Source organism: Tenrec ecaudatus, chromosome 2 (genome assembly GCF_050624435.1).
Source record: "Tenrec ecaudatus isolate mTenEca1 chromosome 2, mTenEca1.hap1, whole genome shotgun sequence".
Classification (NCBI taxonomy): Eukaryota; Metazoa; Chordata; class Mammalia; order Afrosoricida; family Tenrecidae; genus Tenrec; species Tenrec ecaudatus.
This window is the reverse complement of record NC_134531.1, coordinates 109653020-109671616: the sequence shown is the minus strand read 5'-3', so window position 1 is coordinate 109671616 and position 18597 is coordinate 109653020. Positions and strand designations below refer to the sequence as shown.

The 18597-nt window shown below is 36.9% G+C and overlaps 1 protein-coding gene across 1 annotated transcript in view; it reads left to right on the top strand.

Moving 5' to 3' along the window:
- FBXL17 (F-box and leucine rich repeat protein 17) overlaps nucleotides 1–18597 on the top strand; it is a 573986-nt gene that overhangs the window by 39274 nt on the left and 516115 nt on the right. The window contains exon 4 of the mRNA XM_075541364.1: nucleotides 9348–9479. Within this exon, the coding sequence (XP_075397479.1) occupies nucleotides 9348–9479 (132 nt within the window). The remainder of the gene's footprint in view (nucleotides 1–9347; nucleotides 9480–18597) is intronic.

Here is an 18597-nt window from a genome sequence, read left to right as displayed (position 1 = left end):
ATCAGGCCTTAACTGTCACACACTGTTATGCAATCTTTTCAGAACTTCTAAATAGAAAGCTTGATTAACAGTCTGACTTGGTAGATTGAACTCCAAAGGCACTATGAGTTGACATTTTCATCCATTCAGAAGTTGTTAGATGTCTAGAACAAGGTGTGTCATCATTCGACATTCACTTTTTTTGAACTGAGAAAGCCACTCACTCATACACTTGAGTTTTTCCCATAGCGCTGCCCTTGCAAGCTGTGTTCAACATCACAACCGTTTCTGAGGCATTTTTCCCTATCAGGAAAAAAATTTCACAGCCACATGCTTTTCTCTTGAATCAGCCAAAAATGAGGCTTAAGTAAAATTGCTTTTACAAAAAATTCAATCTGAACAAACAGAACCTTCCCAGGCCACGCCACTGGGTGCACTAACTCGATGCTCACCTAGCAGGAAGAATGTACACTAATACACCACCTAGTGGAGCTTTATTGCATTTTTTTTGGGGGGGTATCCCCTCATACTTCTTAGACAATCAAGAAAACTGATGCATCGCCCCAACCTTGCTGCTATGCTTATGTGAACCAATTGAGAATTCTGCTGTAGTAATAAAGCTGCTTTTCCCTGCTTTCCACACCACTAGCTTTGGATTCAGCTTTGTCAGACCTAAGTCACATGCTATTGTACATTTGTTCTAAAAGTGTATATACCTCTTTAGTACATTTAATAAGATTTGGTAGCACATGTAATAGTAGTGAGCATTCTCAATACTGATGTACTTACATGATCTTTCAAAGTATCTTCAGTGGCAGTAATTTAGGAAATTATCTTGAATCTCTATTGTTTATATTGTCTATCAATTTTTTGTACTGTGGTGTCTTGTGTGTCTCTGGGATATTAGAAGCTATGCCACTGGTGTTTCAAATACTTGCAGGGTCACCCAAAGTGAACAGGTTTCAGCAGAGCTTCCAGACTAAGAACAGACTATGAATAAGGAATAGGCTTGTCTACTGCTGAGGAATTAACTGCTGAAAAGCTGACAAGCTTATGAAGAGCAGGAGATCGTTGGCAGAAATATAGTGCTAGAAGATAAGTCCCTCAGGTTAGAAGACACTTCAAATGTTCTTCAGGAAGAGCTGCCTCAAAGTAGACTTAACCATAGTGACTTGGATGGAGGAAAACCTTTGAGACCTTCATTACCTGATGGGGCATGACTCAGCATGAGAAGAAACAGATGCAAATGTCCATTTCTAATTGTTATTTAGAATGCATGAAGTATCTAAATCTAGAAAAATTGGAAGGGAAAAAATTCAGAAATGAAATGTAACAAACTTTACTGAGCTGAAATGGACTAGTATTAGCCATGTTGAATCAGAGTCATATGGCTTACTATGCCAGGAATGAGTTCAAGAGGAATTGCTTTACATTCATTGTCATACAGGACATTTTAAGATATATCTTGAAGTACAATGTTGTCTATGATACGAGTATATCTATATACATTGAAGGAAATCCAGTCAATATAATGATTATTTAAATATATACACCTATCATTAAAACTAGTGATGCAGAAATTGAAAAATTTTACCAATGTCTTCAGACTAACATCGATGAAGCATTCAATCAAGGTGCATTGATAATTGCAAAAATTAGAAACAGAGGAAGGAACAGTAGTTGTAAAATATGGTCTTGGTGATACAAATGAAGCTGGAGATCGCATGATAGAATTTCACAAGGCCAATGACTTACTTAGAGAAAATACCTTTTTCAAAAACACAGTGACTGTACACATGAACTTCTTCGAATGGAATAGGAGGAAATCAGATTGACTGCAGCTGTGGGGAGAGATGGAGAAAATCCATATCAGCAGCTAAAGCCAGGCTAAGAACTGACTATGGAACAGACCATCAACTATTCATATGTAAGTTCAAGTTGAAGTTGAAGAAAATTAAAATACCGTGTATACTCAAGTATAAGCCAATGTGAATATCAGCCAAGGCACCTAGTTTTACTACAAAAACTGCATAAAGTGCTGAAAAAGTTAGCTTATACATGAGTATGTACGGTAAGTCTAAGAGTTTCATAAGAGAACCTTGAGTCTTTGCCATCTGAATTTCAAGAACAGATTTGCTGTATTGAACATTAATGCAGATGACCTGATGAGCCGTGGGATGACATCAGGAACATCACACATGAAGAAAGCAAAATGCCATTAAAAGGACAAGAAATAAAAGATGAAAATGGATGCCAGAAGAGACTCTGAAACTCGTTCTTAACTTTAGAGTAGTGAAGGCACATAGAAAAAATGATAAATTCAAAGAGTTGAACAGAAGAATTTAAAGGGCAGGTGGAGAAGATAAAGTGAAGCATTATATTGAAATTTGCAAACATCTGGAGTTAGAAACCAAATGGGAAGACCACAATCAGGGTGTCTGCAACTGAGAACTAAAGCAAAAAAAAAATCATCCCTCAAGTTTCAAGATTAAAAGATTCTATCAGTAAAATAGTGTATGATGTAGGAAACATCAAAAGAAGATGGAAAGAATACAGACTCACTGTACCAAAAAGTGGAATACAACTATTTTAAGGGATAACATATGAACAAGAACTGATGGTAATGAAGGAAGAAATCCAAGCTTCACTGAAGCCATAAGCTAAAAATAAGACCCTAGGAATTGATATGCTATTTGAAATGTTTCCACAAGCTGATGAAACACACACTGGAAGCACTCAGTCATGCATTCTAATAAATTTGGAAGACAACTACCATGCCTATTGACTGGAAGAGATCCATATTTGTATCCATTCCAAAGAAAGGTAACACAACAGCTTGTGCAAATTATAGAACAATATTGTTGATATCACATTCAAGTAAAAATTTGCTGCTGATGATTCAACAATGTTTGCAGCAGTACATTGACAGGTACAGGTACACAACTGCAGGCTGGATTCAGAAGAGGATATGGAACAAGGAATATCATTGCTGGTTTCAGGTGAATCTTAGCTAAAAGCAGAGAATACCAGAAAGATGAGTCTAATTGTGACTTATTGACTATGAAAAGGCATACGACTTTATGGACCATAAAAAACTGCATAACCTTGAAAAGACTGGGAACTCCAGAATACTTCCTTGTGCTCATGCAGAACCTGTAGATGGATCAAGAGGAGTTGTGCTAATAGAACAAGGGAAATACTTCATGGGTTAAAATCAAGGAAGGTGTGCATCAGGTTGTATCCTCTCACCACCTTAATAAAACGGTAGGCTCGGCAGATAGAGCAGATGAATTGAGACTGGTTGCAGAAGTGGACCCAAACAGAACAGTTGTAAGGATGATGCGGCACCAGAGTGTGTTTCCTTCTGCTGTGTATGTCAGGTTGCTGTAAGTTGAAGTCAACTCAAAGACACCGAACAGCAAGATACGTGGTTTTCTTTATACTGTTAAGTGAATTAAAGGTTAAATAACGTTGAAGTAGAAGACATTATGAAAATAGATGTACGTTTTTGGCCCATCCACTTTTCTGAAATACCTGAATTCTACTGATTGACTCAGATTAGGATCCCTGGTTTAACTGGAATTTAGTTGAACAGACAGCTCCATGATTATGTTTTTCAACTTTTTTTTCTACTTTGCAAGGTCTCTTAGTTATTTCTTTTAACAAATGTTGATAATAAAAGTGACTAATGTTTTTATTAAACAAATATCAAAGTGCACAGTACTGGCATTCTGGAATACATTAGTTAACAAAGTATATCTCTGTTGTTTTAAAAATTCTGATAGTGCTTTTATTTTTAAAATTTTTATTATTAGTTGGGATTTAATATATTTGCTGTTCCAAAGTTCAATCACATCAAGAAGAATTGTATAATTGCTACCACAATCAGTTTCCAAACATTTTTTTTTACGTGGGCTCCTTGTGTTGTTTTCTCCCCCACCACCCAACTTTTCCCTCCAAATCCCTTACTCTGCTTGCTGTTGTTATAAGTTCTTTAATCCTGGATTTCTTATACCGAAAAATTGGAAAAACATATAACGTAAATGTCTCTTTTCTAAATGAAATTTTTATTTCTATGTAAAATATATAATTTGTTTTGCATTAGCCTAGAGTAATGTAGTTTATTTCCACACCTGAACAAATAAACTGGAATCACATATCTTTAATATCATTACTTTAAAATTAAAAATTAAAAAATGGTTACTGGAATAAATATTGCTGTGTGGGAAAAAGGAACAAACAAAACCATGCATTATTGAACTGATCAGAAATAATCACTGTGAACACATTGGTATATGAGGAAATGGAATGGGGGTGGCTTCTGAAGCATCAGCTCTCCTATGTGCCCGAGGAGGATTCCTCTGAGGTAGAGGTCTGTCATGGCTCCAGTCTCCAACTTTCTTTACTTTGTTCTCATACCAACAGTGCCTACCCATGACAAGCTCCTTGCCTGCTGGGTTTGGTAATCCACTTCACTGGCCTCACAGAATACTAGCAAAAGAGTTTACTAGAGATGCTAACATTACAAAACGTTAAGGATACAATTCTTTTGCCCGCAGTGCTGCTTCTCACACATCTTGGCAGACATCTCACTCTCTGGCCTTGGCCTCTTAGCTGTGTGGTCCCTTGGCCTCTGCTCTGCTTTGGTGAGACTTAAAAAGCTCCGTTAGCACTGATAAGTGGCCACAAGGCACTGCAGTCTGCAACCCAAAGCATTCAGATGTACGCGTCCTGTAGTCTGGGAAGCCTGCCTTTCTTCCCTCCTGTCCTGGTGCGCCTCCTCTCCTGTGTCTCATGGTCTCTAGGTGCTGCCGCTCTGCTGGCATGCTTCACTCCTGGCTTTGCTCATCTGGGCAGTGGGGTACTCTGATTCTGCTTCTGAGATGGCCTACTTCATTTCCAGCTGAATGCCAGAACTGTTCTGTGTTAATGTCCTCTCCACCATATTTGCTTGCTGCATCCCAGTCATTTGGTGGGAGTTAAAAAGTCTGGACAGAAGAGCCATGCCACGTAATTTCATTTTACCAGAGTATAGTTTTCAGTTTCTCTCTGTGCACATTTAAAAATGATATAGGGCCCTTGTGTCTGAGTTCTGATGAGATAAAAGGAGTAGGAGAAGCAAGCTCAACATCTCAAGACCAATTCCTAGGAACTGGGCTTAGACATGCCTCTGCCCTCTTTACCAGTTCTGACACCAGCTGTTTCACAACACTGTACTTCTCAGCTGGATGAGACAATTCATTGCAGTGGCCACACCAACTCAAAAGACCATACTCAAGATTGAAAGCTTTATTTGGGAAGTTAAAAGGTTACAATTCAGGATCAGGATTGGCTCAAGGCAGCTTTTTGATTACGATAGCCTACTAGCCGTGTCCACTGGCAAGCCTCTCACTGGTCCTTTGTCAGCCAGGCAGCTTCTCGTTCTTTGTTGTGCTCAGACAATACTACAGAGCTCTTTCACTGTTGATAATTAATGCCCAAAGGGTATGATACTTTTCCATAAGCTTAGCCTAAAGATGTTTAGCTCTAGCTCCTTGGGTCAGCACCTTACTTCCTTAATTAGTACATGGAGCTCTTGCCCTGCAATTTATGTTTACTTGCTATGTAGACCAGGTAACTTACCATTCTGTTTTGTGCTGTGCATTTTGTTTTTGCTACTGTGGTTCCTCTGCCACCTCTGGTGTTCCACCTTTCTGTCTCTGGATCAAGGAGAGCCATTGTGCGGGAATGGCAGGGTCCAAAGGATGTCCCCATATCTGGCTCTTGATGGTAATGAGATTCCTCTCACTCTGTTGCTGAGGAGCCAGCTCATTTCACACTCAGCAGAATGGCAACATTGGTCAATCTGCACAATAGAGGTCTACATTTTTACAATCACATTTATCTCTGTTAATGGTCACTCACAACTGAATCCTAAAATTCTGTTAGCATCCTCCCTTACATTCTCTTACTCCATCCTCTCTGGAAAGAGTCATTTGGTGGGAGTTATACAGACCAGGGGTGGAGGATCCATATCAAGTAATTAATTTCTTTGTTAAAATTGGATTATCAAGTGGTTAATGATTCTGTAAAATTCAGGCTTATGATTACATTGCAAATTAAATTGTTAGTTTATTTTCTATTTAAAAAGTTGTATTAAATTTTTATAGTTAAATATTACCAAACACTTTTAATTAACTTTTTAACATTTTACTATGAAAAAATTTAAAGTTATTGAAAATTTCAAAGAATGCTATACTGAACTGTCATATGCACACTCCTGAGGGTCTACAACTTTTTTCTGTTTTCATTATCTGTCATCTACCCAATTGTCCATCCTTTAGTTAATTTTTTTAAAACACTAAGGTAAGTAAAAAATAATTCTTAGAAAACTGTAGAAACTTTTACTAAACAAAAATATCTAAACGTGAAGCTATTATCTCCAGTCATTTTCTCCGTCAAGGTCAATACACTTCTGAAGGGAGTGTTTCTATCTCTCTAACCCTTCTCCAAAGAGTTCTATGCCCTTTTATTTATACCACTTTAAAATGGCAATTTTGACATTCTCGAGAGACTCAAATTATGTTCCTTTAAATGTTCTTTAGTTTGGGGAACAAAAATCTCATGGGGCAACATAGGACTCTAGGGTGAATTGACTAAAGCTTCCCTGTCATATTCTCCCAGGGAAAGACCTTGCTATTCTCGGAGAATGACTAGGAGCTTTTTTAGACTGAGCAAAAAGTTTCTTGGTGAAACTCTCTGGCCATTTTCTCCACAATGCAGTTTTCTACTTTTTTCAAACTTTATTCATAATAACAGCCTATCATCATCTTTTGAGAAAATCTGGGAATATTACTGTGTCCCCCAAACACAGTAACCTTTTGAGCTGACCTCTCTTGTTTGAATTTAACTGGATCAGCTGATTCTCCTCAGCCATTGTTTTGATTGGACCTTTATTTTTGGAAGGCACTCAAATGAGAATAAGCCTTTTGTATTCCTGAGAGAACTTGTCTGTAGCCACCCCCTGATCACAGAGACATGTCTAAATACTTGCTTTGATGAAACCCATCAGGTGTGAACTGTAATAGCAGCGATAATTTTTGACTCCTCATATATAGAAGCCGAGTCACACATTTCAGGTACATTTTATAAAGCATTGTGCTCTTTTCACCAGGGAGACTTTTGGTGCTGATTTATACTACTGGCAGTGGTTTATTAGCACACTTTCAGAAACCCTGTCAACACTGGATTTTATTATTTTTTATATAAAACTGGTATGGTGTCAAACCTCTTGTAATTTCAAGGGGAGAGAGGAGAACTGACATTAGCATCAGCCCGAGGCCAATTTCTCTGAGGTGGAGTTCAGACATATTCTGCACTCACGAGCCTTCTTAGCAATTCTGACACCTTTCTGCTGCGTTTGATAATTCATTGCAATGGTTACACAGAACCCATAGCCATACTCATGGTTATGGGTTTCATCAGGAAAGTAATAGGTTACAATCCAGGACCAGGATCAACTTGAAAATAAATGGAGTGTTTCAGGACATTATTAATCTTGGCTATACCCACAGGCAGGCCTGTCAACCCCCAGTCCTCATTTTGGGCCTCAACTCTGTGCTCTGTCTCTGCCCCACTCTATAGCAAGGTTTACAGAGCTTGTTAGCTACACTGAGGCGCCCCATTCAAGCATCAGGTCTCCTACCGCAGGTCAGTGAAATAGCCTATTACTCCCTTGCCATTGCTCTCGTGCCATCTTCAGTGTTACAGTTGTTTCCTTGTCCAGAAGGTTATCAGTGTAGATACTCTAGATCCCAAGGACATGCTGTGGTTTAGCTCCCCTTGGTGAAAATGAGATCCTCCCCAGCTGTGGGACTTGCCGCCTAAAAGGATGGTGCAACTGACTAATTGCCTACATGGGTTACACACACTCTACTTGCACGGCCCCACCTCTGCTGTGGTTATATGCCCCTTATTTGCATTAACAAGCTGTACAATCCCTTTGGTGGACTCAGAGCACATTATTTCCATAGGTCTACTTAGTCATTTTATGGGAGTTTCAAGGCACAAGTTAGAATCACCATATTAAAGCAATTCATTGCACTGTACACATTTTTGATAGTTTTTGGTAAAATATCACTAAAGTTTTCCTTTTTTTCCCCTTATCTTTCGTAGGATTCTCTTAGAATGTCATACAGTTGACCCTTGGATTTGAACTGTGCAGGGCCAGTTCTATGTGGTCTTTTTAAATGTTGCTATGACAGCTCCAATGTTGCGAGTACCCATTTAAAATGCTGTGTGATGCTAATCCTCGCTGCATGAGCTGTACACCCAGAGGTGATTAGCATCACACAATATATGAATTCACCACCATAGCCACGGGGGGAAATCCCTCCTAGAAATAGGCCTGTGCCCTCGCAGGGTCCAATGAAAATTACAGGTGGGCTCTCCAAGAGGGAGGTGGTTCAAGGTGAACTGTACTCCTAAAAACAGTCATTTACCGCTTGCATTGGCCATCTGATTTTTACTCTAGATTTTGAAATGAAGTGCATGTAGTTTGTTCTTTGTGCTACCTTTTGTTTCTCAGTGAAATACAATACTTATTGGAGGTGCAGCTCCAACTGTACCTTCATTTTCAGTCCCCAAATTGCTAGTCCTCCAGCTTCCAGTTTCTGTACCTAGTGTAACAGCAAGTGTTCTAACAAGAGAGTTAGCTGTAGCATTTGCAGGTTTTTCTCTTTTACAGAATATTTGGTGCTATGGAAGAGAACGAGAAGAGAATAATACTTAGGAGCAATGCGAAGTAGAAGCTCATAAATTCAATGTTCTTTCACTCACTGGGGAGTCTGGTTGATGTAAACTATTAATGTCAATTGGCCGCTAACTGAAAGGTTGAGGGTTTGGTTACTCTAGAGATTCCTCCCAAGGAAGTCCTGATGCTCAACTTCAGAAAATTCAGCCATTCTAAAAACCTTTGGTTTTACTTGGACATACGTGGGATCCCTTTACCTTGTTCTGGACTTCACAGGCTTCTCCCTCCACTTACTGGTCTTGTTTCTCCCCAGTTTTCTGATTCCTGTCCCACTCATTGTATCTGTGCCCCACTCTGTGCTGATGTCAACACTCAAGTGAAGTACAGGTCGATTTGAACTGTTTTGCAAGATAGGTACCTAGAGGAGCCTATAGTATGAAGTAGATTTGAAAGGTGGAAAGCCTTATAAAAACAACCCTTGAAGTTTGAGATTGTGAACAGTATTTATTGTTTTATAAGCAACTTGTACATAATAATTTGTTTACTCTTATAGCTATAAGTAATTTGTGGAAATTCAGTTATAAATATTTTGCCTTTGATATCATCTGAGTTTTCATTCAAATCTCTTTGTTTACAGCTGGGCTCAAAATGCAGAGAACTCAAAGATATTCATTTTGGCCAGTGCTACAAGATCTCAGATGAAGGCATGATCGTCATAGCTAAGGGCTGTCTGAAACTACAAAGAATATACATGCAGGAAAACAAATTAGTAAGTACTAGACATCAATCTGGTATTGCTCATTTTCTTTCTAACTTTTGAATTTGGTTAGATTTTTTTCCTCCTCATTTTCTCTTAGTGCATAAAGGGCAAGACTCCTCTGAAAGCAATGATTTATAAACTGACTAGGTGCTTGCATACTTGAGTGGTGAAAGTTCCTCCTTAGCATATACTAATGAGTCTTTTCAAAATTTTGACTGCGAACCAATTCAGGTATATTACAAAAACCCTTTTAATTGCTAAATATAAGTATGTGGTTATAATTCCTCTGGTTCCCTTAGGGACTATAAAGATTTTAGATAATTAGGATTTTTAATACCAAGGAAATTGCCCATTTGTGAAATATAGCATTTTCCTAAGTTTGGTGAAAAATGAAATTCAATAAATTGGGGCAGATAATCTTGGTAGTTTCATAGATTTCATACTTTAGCACATGCATGTGTAAGTTTATACACACCGAATGTATTTAGAAGTTTTTTATAAATCATTTTATTGGGGCTCATATAACTCTTATAAATACATCAGTTGAGCAAAGCACCCTTATGCATTCATTGCCCTCATTCTCAAAATTCGCCTTCCACTTGGGTCCTTGGGAATACCTAATGTATTTTATTTAATATATTTGAAGTCATATAATTCTTTTGAAATATAATTCACATATAAAACTCCCTTTTAAAAAGTGCACAGGTTAGTTTTTAGTACATACAGAAGTTGTGTACAAATTTTGTGCATTATTCTTAGCTTGTGCTTATTAGCTATCACTCTGTTCCCTCCCTAAGCCTGGGCTGCTGCTAATTTACTTGCTGTCTCTGAATTTGCCTATTTTAGACATTTCACAGAAGTAAAATTGTACAATATATACTCTTATGTTTGGTTTCTTTTACCCTACATAATAATTTCAGTGTTCATCTATGTTGTAGTATGTATCAGAAGTTCATTCCTTTTTGTGTCTAAATAAGATTCTGAAACCATTTAATTTTGATTTGATAGAGTCATGAATGTTAACAAAAGTGTCACTAAGGAAGCACTAGTAGGAGATAGCTGCATTTGAAAATATTGTACATCATAATGTGTGTTCAGAAATCTATCCATTTACACATGGTGCCAATCCCTGTACAGCTTATTATATTAACATTTCAAGGTACGTGCAATGAGTCATAATAACAAAGGGTTACTTTGGGATTCACATAAAACGTACTGCTGCATTATTTTGTTCAAGATGTTTTTGGGAATCTGGAAGTGTTTCTTTATGCTTTTGTGTATCAAAAGGCAGTTTGTACTATATCCTAAGACACACATTATATATGAGCTGTACCTAACTCCAAATTTACATACAAATTTGACTTAAGACAGATACAAGAATAGAACATGTTCATAATCTGAGAACTTTTGCTATATAATATGGTGTTGCATAATGACCAAATCATATTTTTCACAGACTGTATTATGAAATTTAAATGATATATGTCTATACTTGAAAATGTTGGCAGACTGATCCTGAAAGTTCAGCATATATACAAAAAATATTGATTTTTAATTGTATTAAAAATAGCTTTTTTCTTGTTCCTTGGAGTTGTTTTATAAAATTTAATTAAATTTTTTTGTTTTCATACTTGAATTTAACTTTTGAAAGGGTTCTTAATAACATTAGCACTTGAAGTGAGATTGGCTATTATTTTTTCATAATTTTTATCCAGTTTTATATATTCTTTGCATATATGTATACCATTCCATGCAAGAAGGACTTTTTAATAGTTTTATTGATATAATAATCATACATTTTCTCTTCACTAGTCACTTTTTAAATTAATAAATCATTTTACTCAGTGCTCTTACAACAATCCGTACATTAATTGTATCAAACACAGTTAGAGTTGTACATATGTTGCCATCACCATTTTTGAAACATTTTCTGCTTGAGCCCTTGGTATTAGCTCCTCTTTTTACCCTCCCTCCCCTACCGTCCCACCCTCATGCACCCTGAAAAATGATAAATTATTATTTTCATACCTTACGCCATCTACTGTCTCCCTTTGCCCATGTTTTTCTCCCTGGGTGGGGGTTGGGGTCATTTAATATGTCGATCATCTTAATCAGTTCCCCATTTCTCTCCCTTCTCCTGCCTTCTCCCACCCTCATAGTATCGCTACTCCCATTACTGTTCTTGAGGGGCTTATCTATCATGGATTCCTTGTACCGAGAGCTCTTACCTGTACTAGTGTACATGCTCTGGTCTAGCTGGATTTGTAAGGTAGAATGGGAGTCATGATAGTGGGAGGGGCAGGAAGCACTAAACAACTAGAGGAATGTTGTGTGTTCCATTGGCGATATGCTGTACCTTGGCTGATTCTTTCCTTCCTTGTGACCCTTCTATGAGGGAATGTCCAATTGTCTACAGATAGGCCTTGGGTCTCCACTCTCACCCTGATTATTTGCATAAATATACTTTTTTTGGGTCTTAGATGCCTGATACCTGATCCCCTCAGTACCTTATGATCATACAGGCTGGTGTGCTTCTTCCATGTGGGCTTTGTTGCTTCTTTGCTAGATGAATGCTTGTTTAATTTCAAGCTTTTAAGACAGTGTTTCTCAACCTTCCTAATGCTGTGACCCTTAATTCAGTTTCTCATGTTGTACTGACCCCTCAACCATAAAGTTATTTTTGTTGCTACTTCATAACTGTAATTTTGCTACTGTTGTGAATCATATGACCCCTGTGAAAGGGTCGTTTGACCCACAAAGTCATCGTGACCCACAGGTTGAGAACCACTTCTTTACAACCTCAGATGCTATATCTTTAATTGGCTGGGCACCATGAGTTTTCTTTACCACATTTGCTTATACACCCATTTTGACTTTGAATTAACCATTAACACTATATTAAAAGTAAGTGCTTTTTTGTACTTAGAATTGTATTTTTCCCAGATTATATAGTAAAAGTCCTTCACATTTCTCTTTGCATTTATATATTTTTAATAATGACTTATGTGATGGCATATAGAATAATGTCTATAGGGTCAAATTAACTAAAATTATGAATCCTGGTATTTTCTCCCACTTGCATGGTTGCTCTGGAAAAGTTACTTAAGCTCTATGAGCCTCATTTGCAAATGAAGTTATTGTTTTGATGTTTAAATTATATAATGTTTTTAATGTGTCTAGTACAAACTCTGACCAACAGAAGACACTAGAGCTAGTAATTTTTATAGTGCTACTAATGTATTATCTGTTGGTTTCTATTTTATTTTTAAAATAAACTAAAGGATTGTAATCTCAATTTAAAACTTAGTTTCTCATGTAATGGGGATGTTAATTAAGTAATAGTTGTGTGCTTGTTGAATAAATTTAAACCTTTTGTGCTTATTAAAAAACGTTTTAACCAAAAGTTCTGAAGCAATCAACTATATATGTTTTGAAGGTTTTAGTGATGTTCATATTCATTTTTTCCTAAATAATAAATTATGCTGAAGCATTTTATAGCTAAATTTCAATGGGATTAAGTTTTTTATTTAGTTTCAATCAGTAAATATTTTTATTTCCTTGTAAACATGAACTAATTTTGCTAAGTCTTAAATTTTAGTTCAATAAAATTCTTTGAATTTATGGTTCTTTAAAAGGAAAATTAAGAGTAATTTGAATTCCTTATGTTAGATATCAACATTTGGTATATATTTTTTACAGATACATTGTACTGTTAAAATTATATACAAAGCTACAATTTTACATAGTTTAGTTGTTTTCACTTGAGAAATAGTATTTTACAGCAGATACTTTAACCAGCTAATTGAAGTACTTAACTGCCATTTCTGATAAGGTGTGGATAGAAATAAGATTTTTGTGTTGTCAAATAAATTTATTTAATTATTTTGTTTGTTTTCTTACATTGGATCTCCTCAACAACAGAACTATAACCTAATATTTTAATTCAAAAATTACATAGCAAGTTTTTTCAGTGTAAACTTAGTTATCTTTAATGTATTATCAAATTGATAGCTTTTAATACATTGGCTTGACAGAATGTACATTTTTCATGTTCTATTTTGGCCTGTAGATGGCAGCATTGTCCTTGTGGATTTCAGTGACACAGCATTTGTGTCCTTTATAGAACTGTCAGGATATAATGTTGCTACATAGTTTCTGTAGATGTCATGGTTCATTTTAAATTTTTGTCCTTTAATGGGAAAATTTCTCATAATCATTTGAAATATTAGACACATTTAGAAAGTTACAAGATGAACTTGCCGTTTTACACAAAGTTGAAAGATACTGGAAGATTTTTACTTGTGGCACAATGGGATGAACTTGAGACCAGGAAGAGGGCCCTGTGGTTATCAGAGGGGGATGTGTTCTATGTAAGTGGAAACTGAGGGCATTGACTTGACATCTGTGGTATTTAGTTTGGATTTTCACTTTTTGATTATACAGTAAAGTCAGCAAGCATTTCCTCTCTCCTTCTTTATTACCCAGATTTACTTATCTGCTTTTCAGATAAGATAAGATAAGCTTGTTTGGCCCCTTTTTATTCACTTGTAAAATGATGAGGTTAGATAGATTATCAGTCATTTATTGTCTAGTCTGATGTCTTATGATTCTAGGATTTATTTCTAAAATAACTTCCATGCTAAGTTTTAGGAGCAGAATGTTCATTGTATTATCATTCCTCAGAGAAACTGTGGCTTTGATTCCAGAGCACCACAGTAAAGCACTATAGCAGTGAAGGGAATCAGATGCATTATTTGATTTTCCAATGCATATGTTTACACTACATATACTGTAGTTTATTTCTCGTGTAATATGTAATTGCACTATGAAAAAGTAAACGATTTTTAGAATTACCAAATTGGGATAGACTTGTGAACACCTTTTGTTGAAACAGTGGTTGTGCTTGACACAACCTTGCAATTAGAACCTTTGACTTGTGAAATATGCTTTATCTATGAAGCATAATAAAGTGAAGGGTAATAAAATGTATGCCTATACATTTTTTGTGTGTGTCATCTCTTTTTTCTTTGACAATTTTCATTTCTTGGAATTCGGTTTGTAAACTTGATAAATTTCTAATTTGCAAGAAATTACTTATGTATTATGAATATATTTTAGAAAGTTTTGGGGAAATGATAAAATTTTCTTGTATTAAACTTTATTTTCTTTTTTGGGTCTGAGTGGGAGGAAGTGATAACATACCCACTTCTTTTTTTCCTGAAAATTGTGACACTTTCTTTTTCAACCTTCCAAAGTAAAAAAACAAACTCCCTGCCTTTGAGTCATTGTGGACTCATGTTGACCCTATAGGACAGGGTAGGACTGCTCCTGTGAGTTTCCGAGATTGTAGTTTTTATGGGAGTAGAAAACCCTGTCTTTCCCCTTAAAGCTGCTGGTGGATTTGAACTGCTGACCTTGCATGTTGCACCTCAGTTTATAACCAGTACTCCACCAGGGCTCTGTCAACTCCACCAGGGCTTCCAGTTAATTGATATTTTACTAGCTTTCTAGTTCTGTGACATTGCGCAGTCACTTGACCATCGTAACAATGTTTTTGTGTGGCACTGCCTTTTCAAGGCTCATGTAGGTGAGGAAGGATCTAGCAGCATCTCCCCAGGCTTTTGTCTTCTAGGCAGGAAGCATGTTCACAGGGAGTGAAGTAAATGCCATGATCGAGTTTAACTCACTGCAGTCTAATCTATGATCCTGCTGTTTCTTATTCATGTGACTTTGGGATAGTTCACTAATTTTTGTGCTTCTACTTTCCTTGTTTACATACCCTCAAATATGTTCTTAGAATCAGACTAAATTATAATTTGTTTCAGTTTTTATAATAACAAGGCACAATGCTGTCAGTTTTAATAATTAATCCTCAAAACCAACATGTGATGAAGCTATTTTTTCTTGCTACTTTTAAATGAAATTGAGGCCACAAGCTAAGTAACAATAAATAACAAAGTCTGTAGCTGTTAAAACTATTAGCCTTTTCCGTAATGGTTTCTGATTATGCAGATGTTCATGGCTACTTGCAACAAAAGGCAACACTGCTGGTCTTATGCAATACTCAACAGTTGTTCCTATGTTTGAGTCCGTTTTTGCAGCCACTGTGTCAGTCCATCTTGTCTAGGATCTCCCACTTTTTCTCTGTCCTTCTGTTTTACTAAGCACGATGTCACTTTCCCAGGACTGATCTCTGCTGATTGTCCAAAGCACATGAGACAAAGCCTTGCCATCCTTGTTTTCAAGGAGGATTCTGACTGTACTTCTTCCCCCCCTTTATTTATTCATTCATTCATTCATTTATCTATCTACTTATTTATTTAAAATTAATAAAATCTTTTTATTGGGGCTCATACAACTCTTATCACAGTCCGTACATACATCAATTGAGCAAAGCACCCTTATAGATTCATTGCACTCGTCGTTCTCAAAACTCACCCTCCACTTGGGTTTCTGGAATCAGCTTGGTTTCCCTTTTTTCCCCCTCCCCCTCCCTCCCTACTCCTCCCTTCCCCCTAGTCCCTTGATAGTTTATAAATAATTATTATATCTTATACTCCCCAGCGTCTCTGCAGGGGTGACTGTACTTCTAAAAGCCATTGAACCAGTTGTCATTTGCAATGACTTGTGTGTCTGGAGTCTGTGAATGATTTTTCAGAAGTAGATTTTTCAGACTTTTCTGCTGCGGTGCTTTGGGTGTGCTTTCAGTTAGCACCTAAGCATGTTAACTCTTTGCACTGGCCAAGGCGTCACTGAAAAGCAGTCTAGTGCCAGATCAATTCTGGTGCATGAGACTCGGCTTCAGAGTGTATATTCAAGGATGTGATTGTTCGTTATAAATTCATTAGTAATCACAAATGAAACAGTAATGTGTTCCTCATGGTTATTCATGCTCTGTATGAGGGGGCTTCAAAACGTTTGTGGGAAGATTCCATTATCTTTCTATCCCATTTTTCATTAACTTTGGAGCCCTTTGTGAGGACAAATGTTTCTACTCTTTAAAACTTCAAAAAACAATCATTGTTGTAGTTGCCGCTGAAAAGACAAAATGGGATGATACAAGGAACGCAATTTAAAAATTTTTAGTTGGCTTTTTAATTCAAGGAGAAGCAGAACATTGAAGAAAATGGTGGTTATCCACTTTTGTCTGACTGTGGTTTATGCATGTTGTATACTTCATTCCGCAGCTAAGTGCAAGGGCAGCAGTTCAAAACCGCTAGCTGTTGCACAGGAGAAAGTTGAAGCTTTTCCTTTAAAGTTACACTCTTGGAAACCCAAAGGGACCGATCTCTGTTCTTTAGGGTCACGATGAGTCAGAATCAATTCAGGGACAATGAGTTTGAGTTGAGTTTTGAGTTTATTTAATTCCACCCCCATCAAAAAAAGAAATCCTCAATATTTCACACTCTACATTCCCTGAAAGCCTTTGCCATAATCCCCAATACTCATTGATGTTAAAATTCCTAAGCATGAAACTTTAGAAATGTGACCGTGTGGACAGCCCAACTCCCCCGACCCCCACCTCCCCCCCACACAAACACACACACAAGCCATTGGAAGTAGATTGTCATGCCTTTTATCTGAGACATGTCTGGGTGGGGTTGAGACTATGGTTGGTAGTCAAGTACCTAACATTTTGTGCCACCCAGAGACTCTTCTAAAAGACATTATAGATAGGTGCTACAGAACTTAAAAGAAAAATTTAATTATTACCATGAGCAGCAGATATTTTTAAACAAAATTTATTTGCCTCATTTACTACCCCAACAGTAATAGGAATTTCTGTTATTATTATTCCTTTCCCAAGCCTCTTCCTTCTTACATCAAATTGGTTAACAATTGATGTATATTCCTACAACTAATTCTAAAACAAGCGATAACTATATACAGGTTAAAAAGTCTAACATGGTCCCTTGTACTTATAACCCTAATTTTATTTATCAGATCAACTAATCTTTTAGGACTCCTTTCCCATACACTACGCCCGCCATTCAATTTCATTAAACCTAGGCATAGCAATCCCATTATGAGTAGGTACGCTGATCTTAGGCTTCCATCACAAAACTAAAGCTTCACATGCCCATTACCTTCCACAAGGAACCTCTGCTCCCTTAGTCCCATTATTGATTATTGCTGAAAATATTACAGCTGCTCATCTGCTGTTTCATTTTATTGGTGGAGACACATTTATTTGGATGTGAATCAGTACCGTTATAGCTCTTACTATCCTATAATTTGCAGATGCACTTATTCGAGCCTACTCTCAGGCATTTCATATCATTAACCCTAGCCCCTGACCTCATATAGGCACTTTATCCAATCTTCTTGTAAAGTTAGGCTTAATAATATGATTCCATTTTAACTCCATAACACTTCTCTTAATGGTTTAACATCTACTGATGACATGACCTTGGATGAGAAAGTACATTTCAAGGATACCGTACACCTATTTTCCAAAAAGGTTTTCGCCATGGCATACTTTCATTCATTATTTCAGAAGTACTCTTCTTTGCGGGCTTTTTCTGAGTATGTTATCACTTAACCCCAGGAGCCCTGGTGGCATAGCAGCTGCATGTTGGGTTGATAACTGCAAGGTCAGCCGTTTGAAACCAACAGCTTCTCCCAGGGAGAAAGACAGGCTTTCTCCTCCCACACAACGAGTGTCAGAAACTCACAGGGGAAGCTCTACCTTATTCTGTTGGGGTTCACTATGCATTGGCAGCTACTCAGTATTGAGTTTGGATTTTTTTGGAGCTTAGCACCTATTCCTGAACCTAGGTGACTGCTGACCTCCAACAGGTATTACCCCATTAAAATTTTTAGAAGTACCATTATTAAATAATTAAGTAGTTAATTCAAGGCTTCAGGTACAATAGAACATTTAAAAAATATTGTATTCTTACTTAGATAAAGTGTTCTATTTGGGAAAACACAGTATTTCATATTTTTAAATAAAATTTGGACTCAGAAATAGTAGTACCATTTCCTTTCCAGTAGTTTTAATAGCAACTTCAGTGAGCTAATGAGTTTGTCACTCTCTTCTGTGTTTCTTAACATTTTGCAGTATTCAATCTAGTCAACTAACATTTGAATATCTAGGCTATACTAGTTACTGTGAAGAGTATTC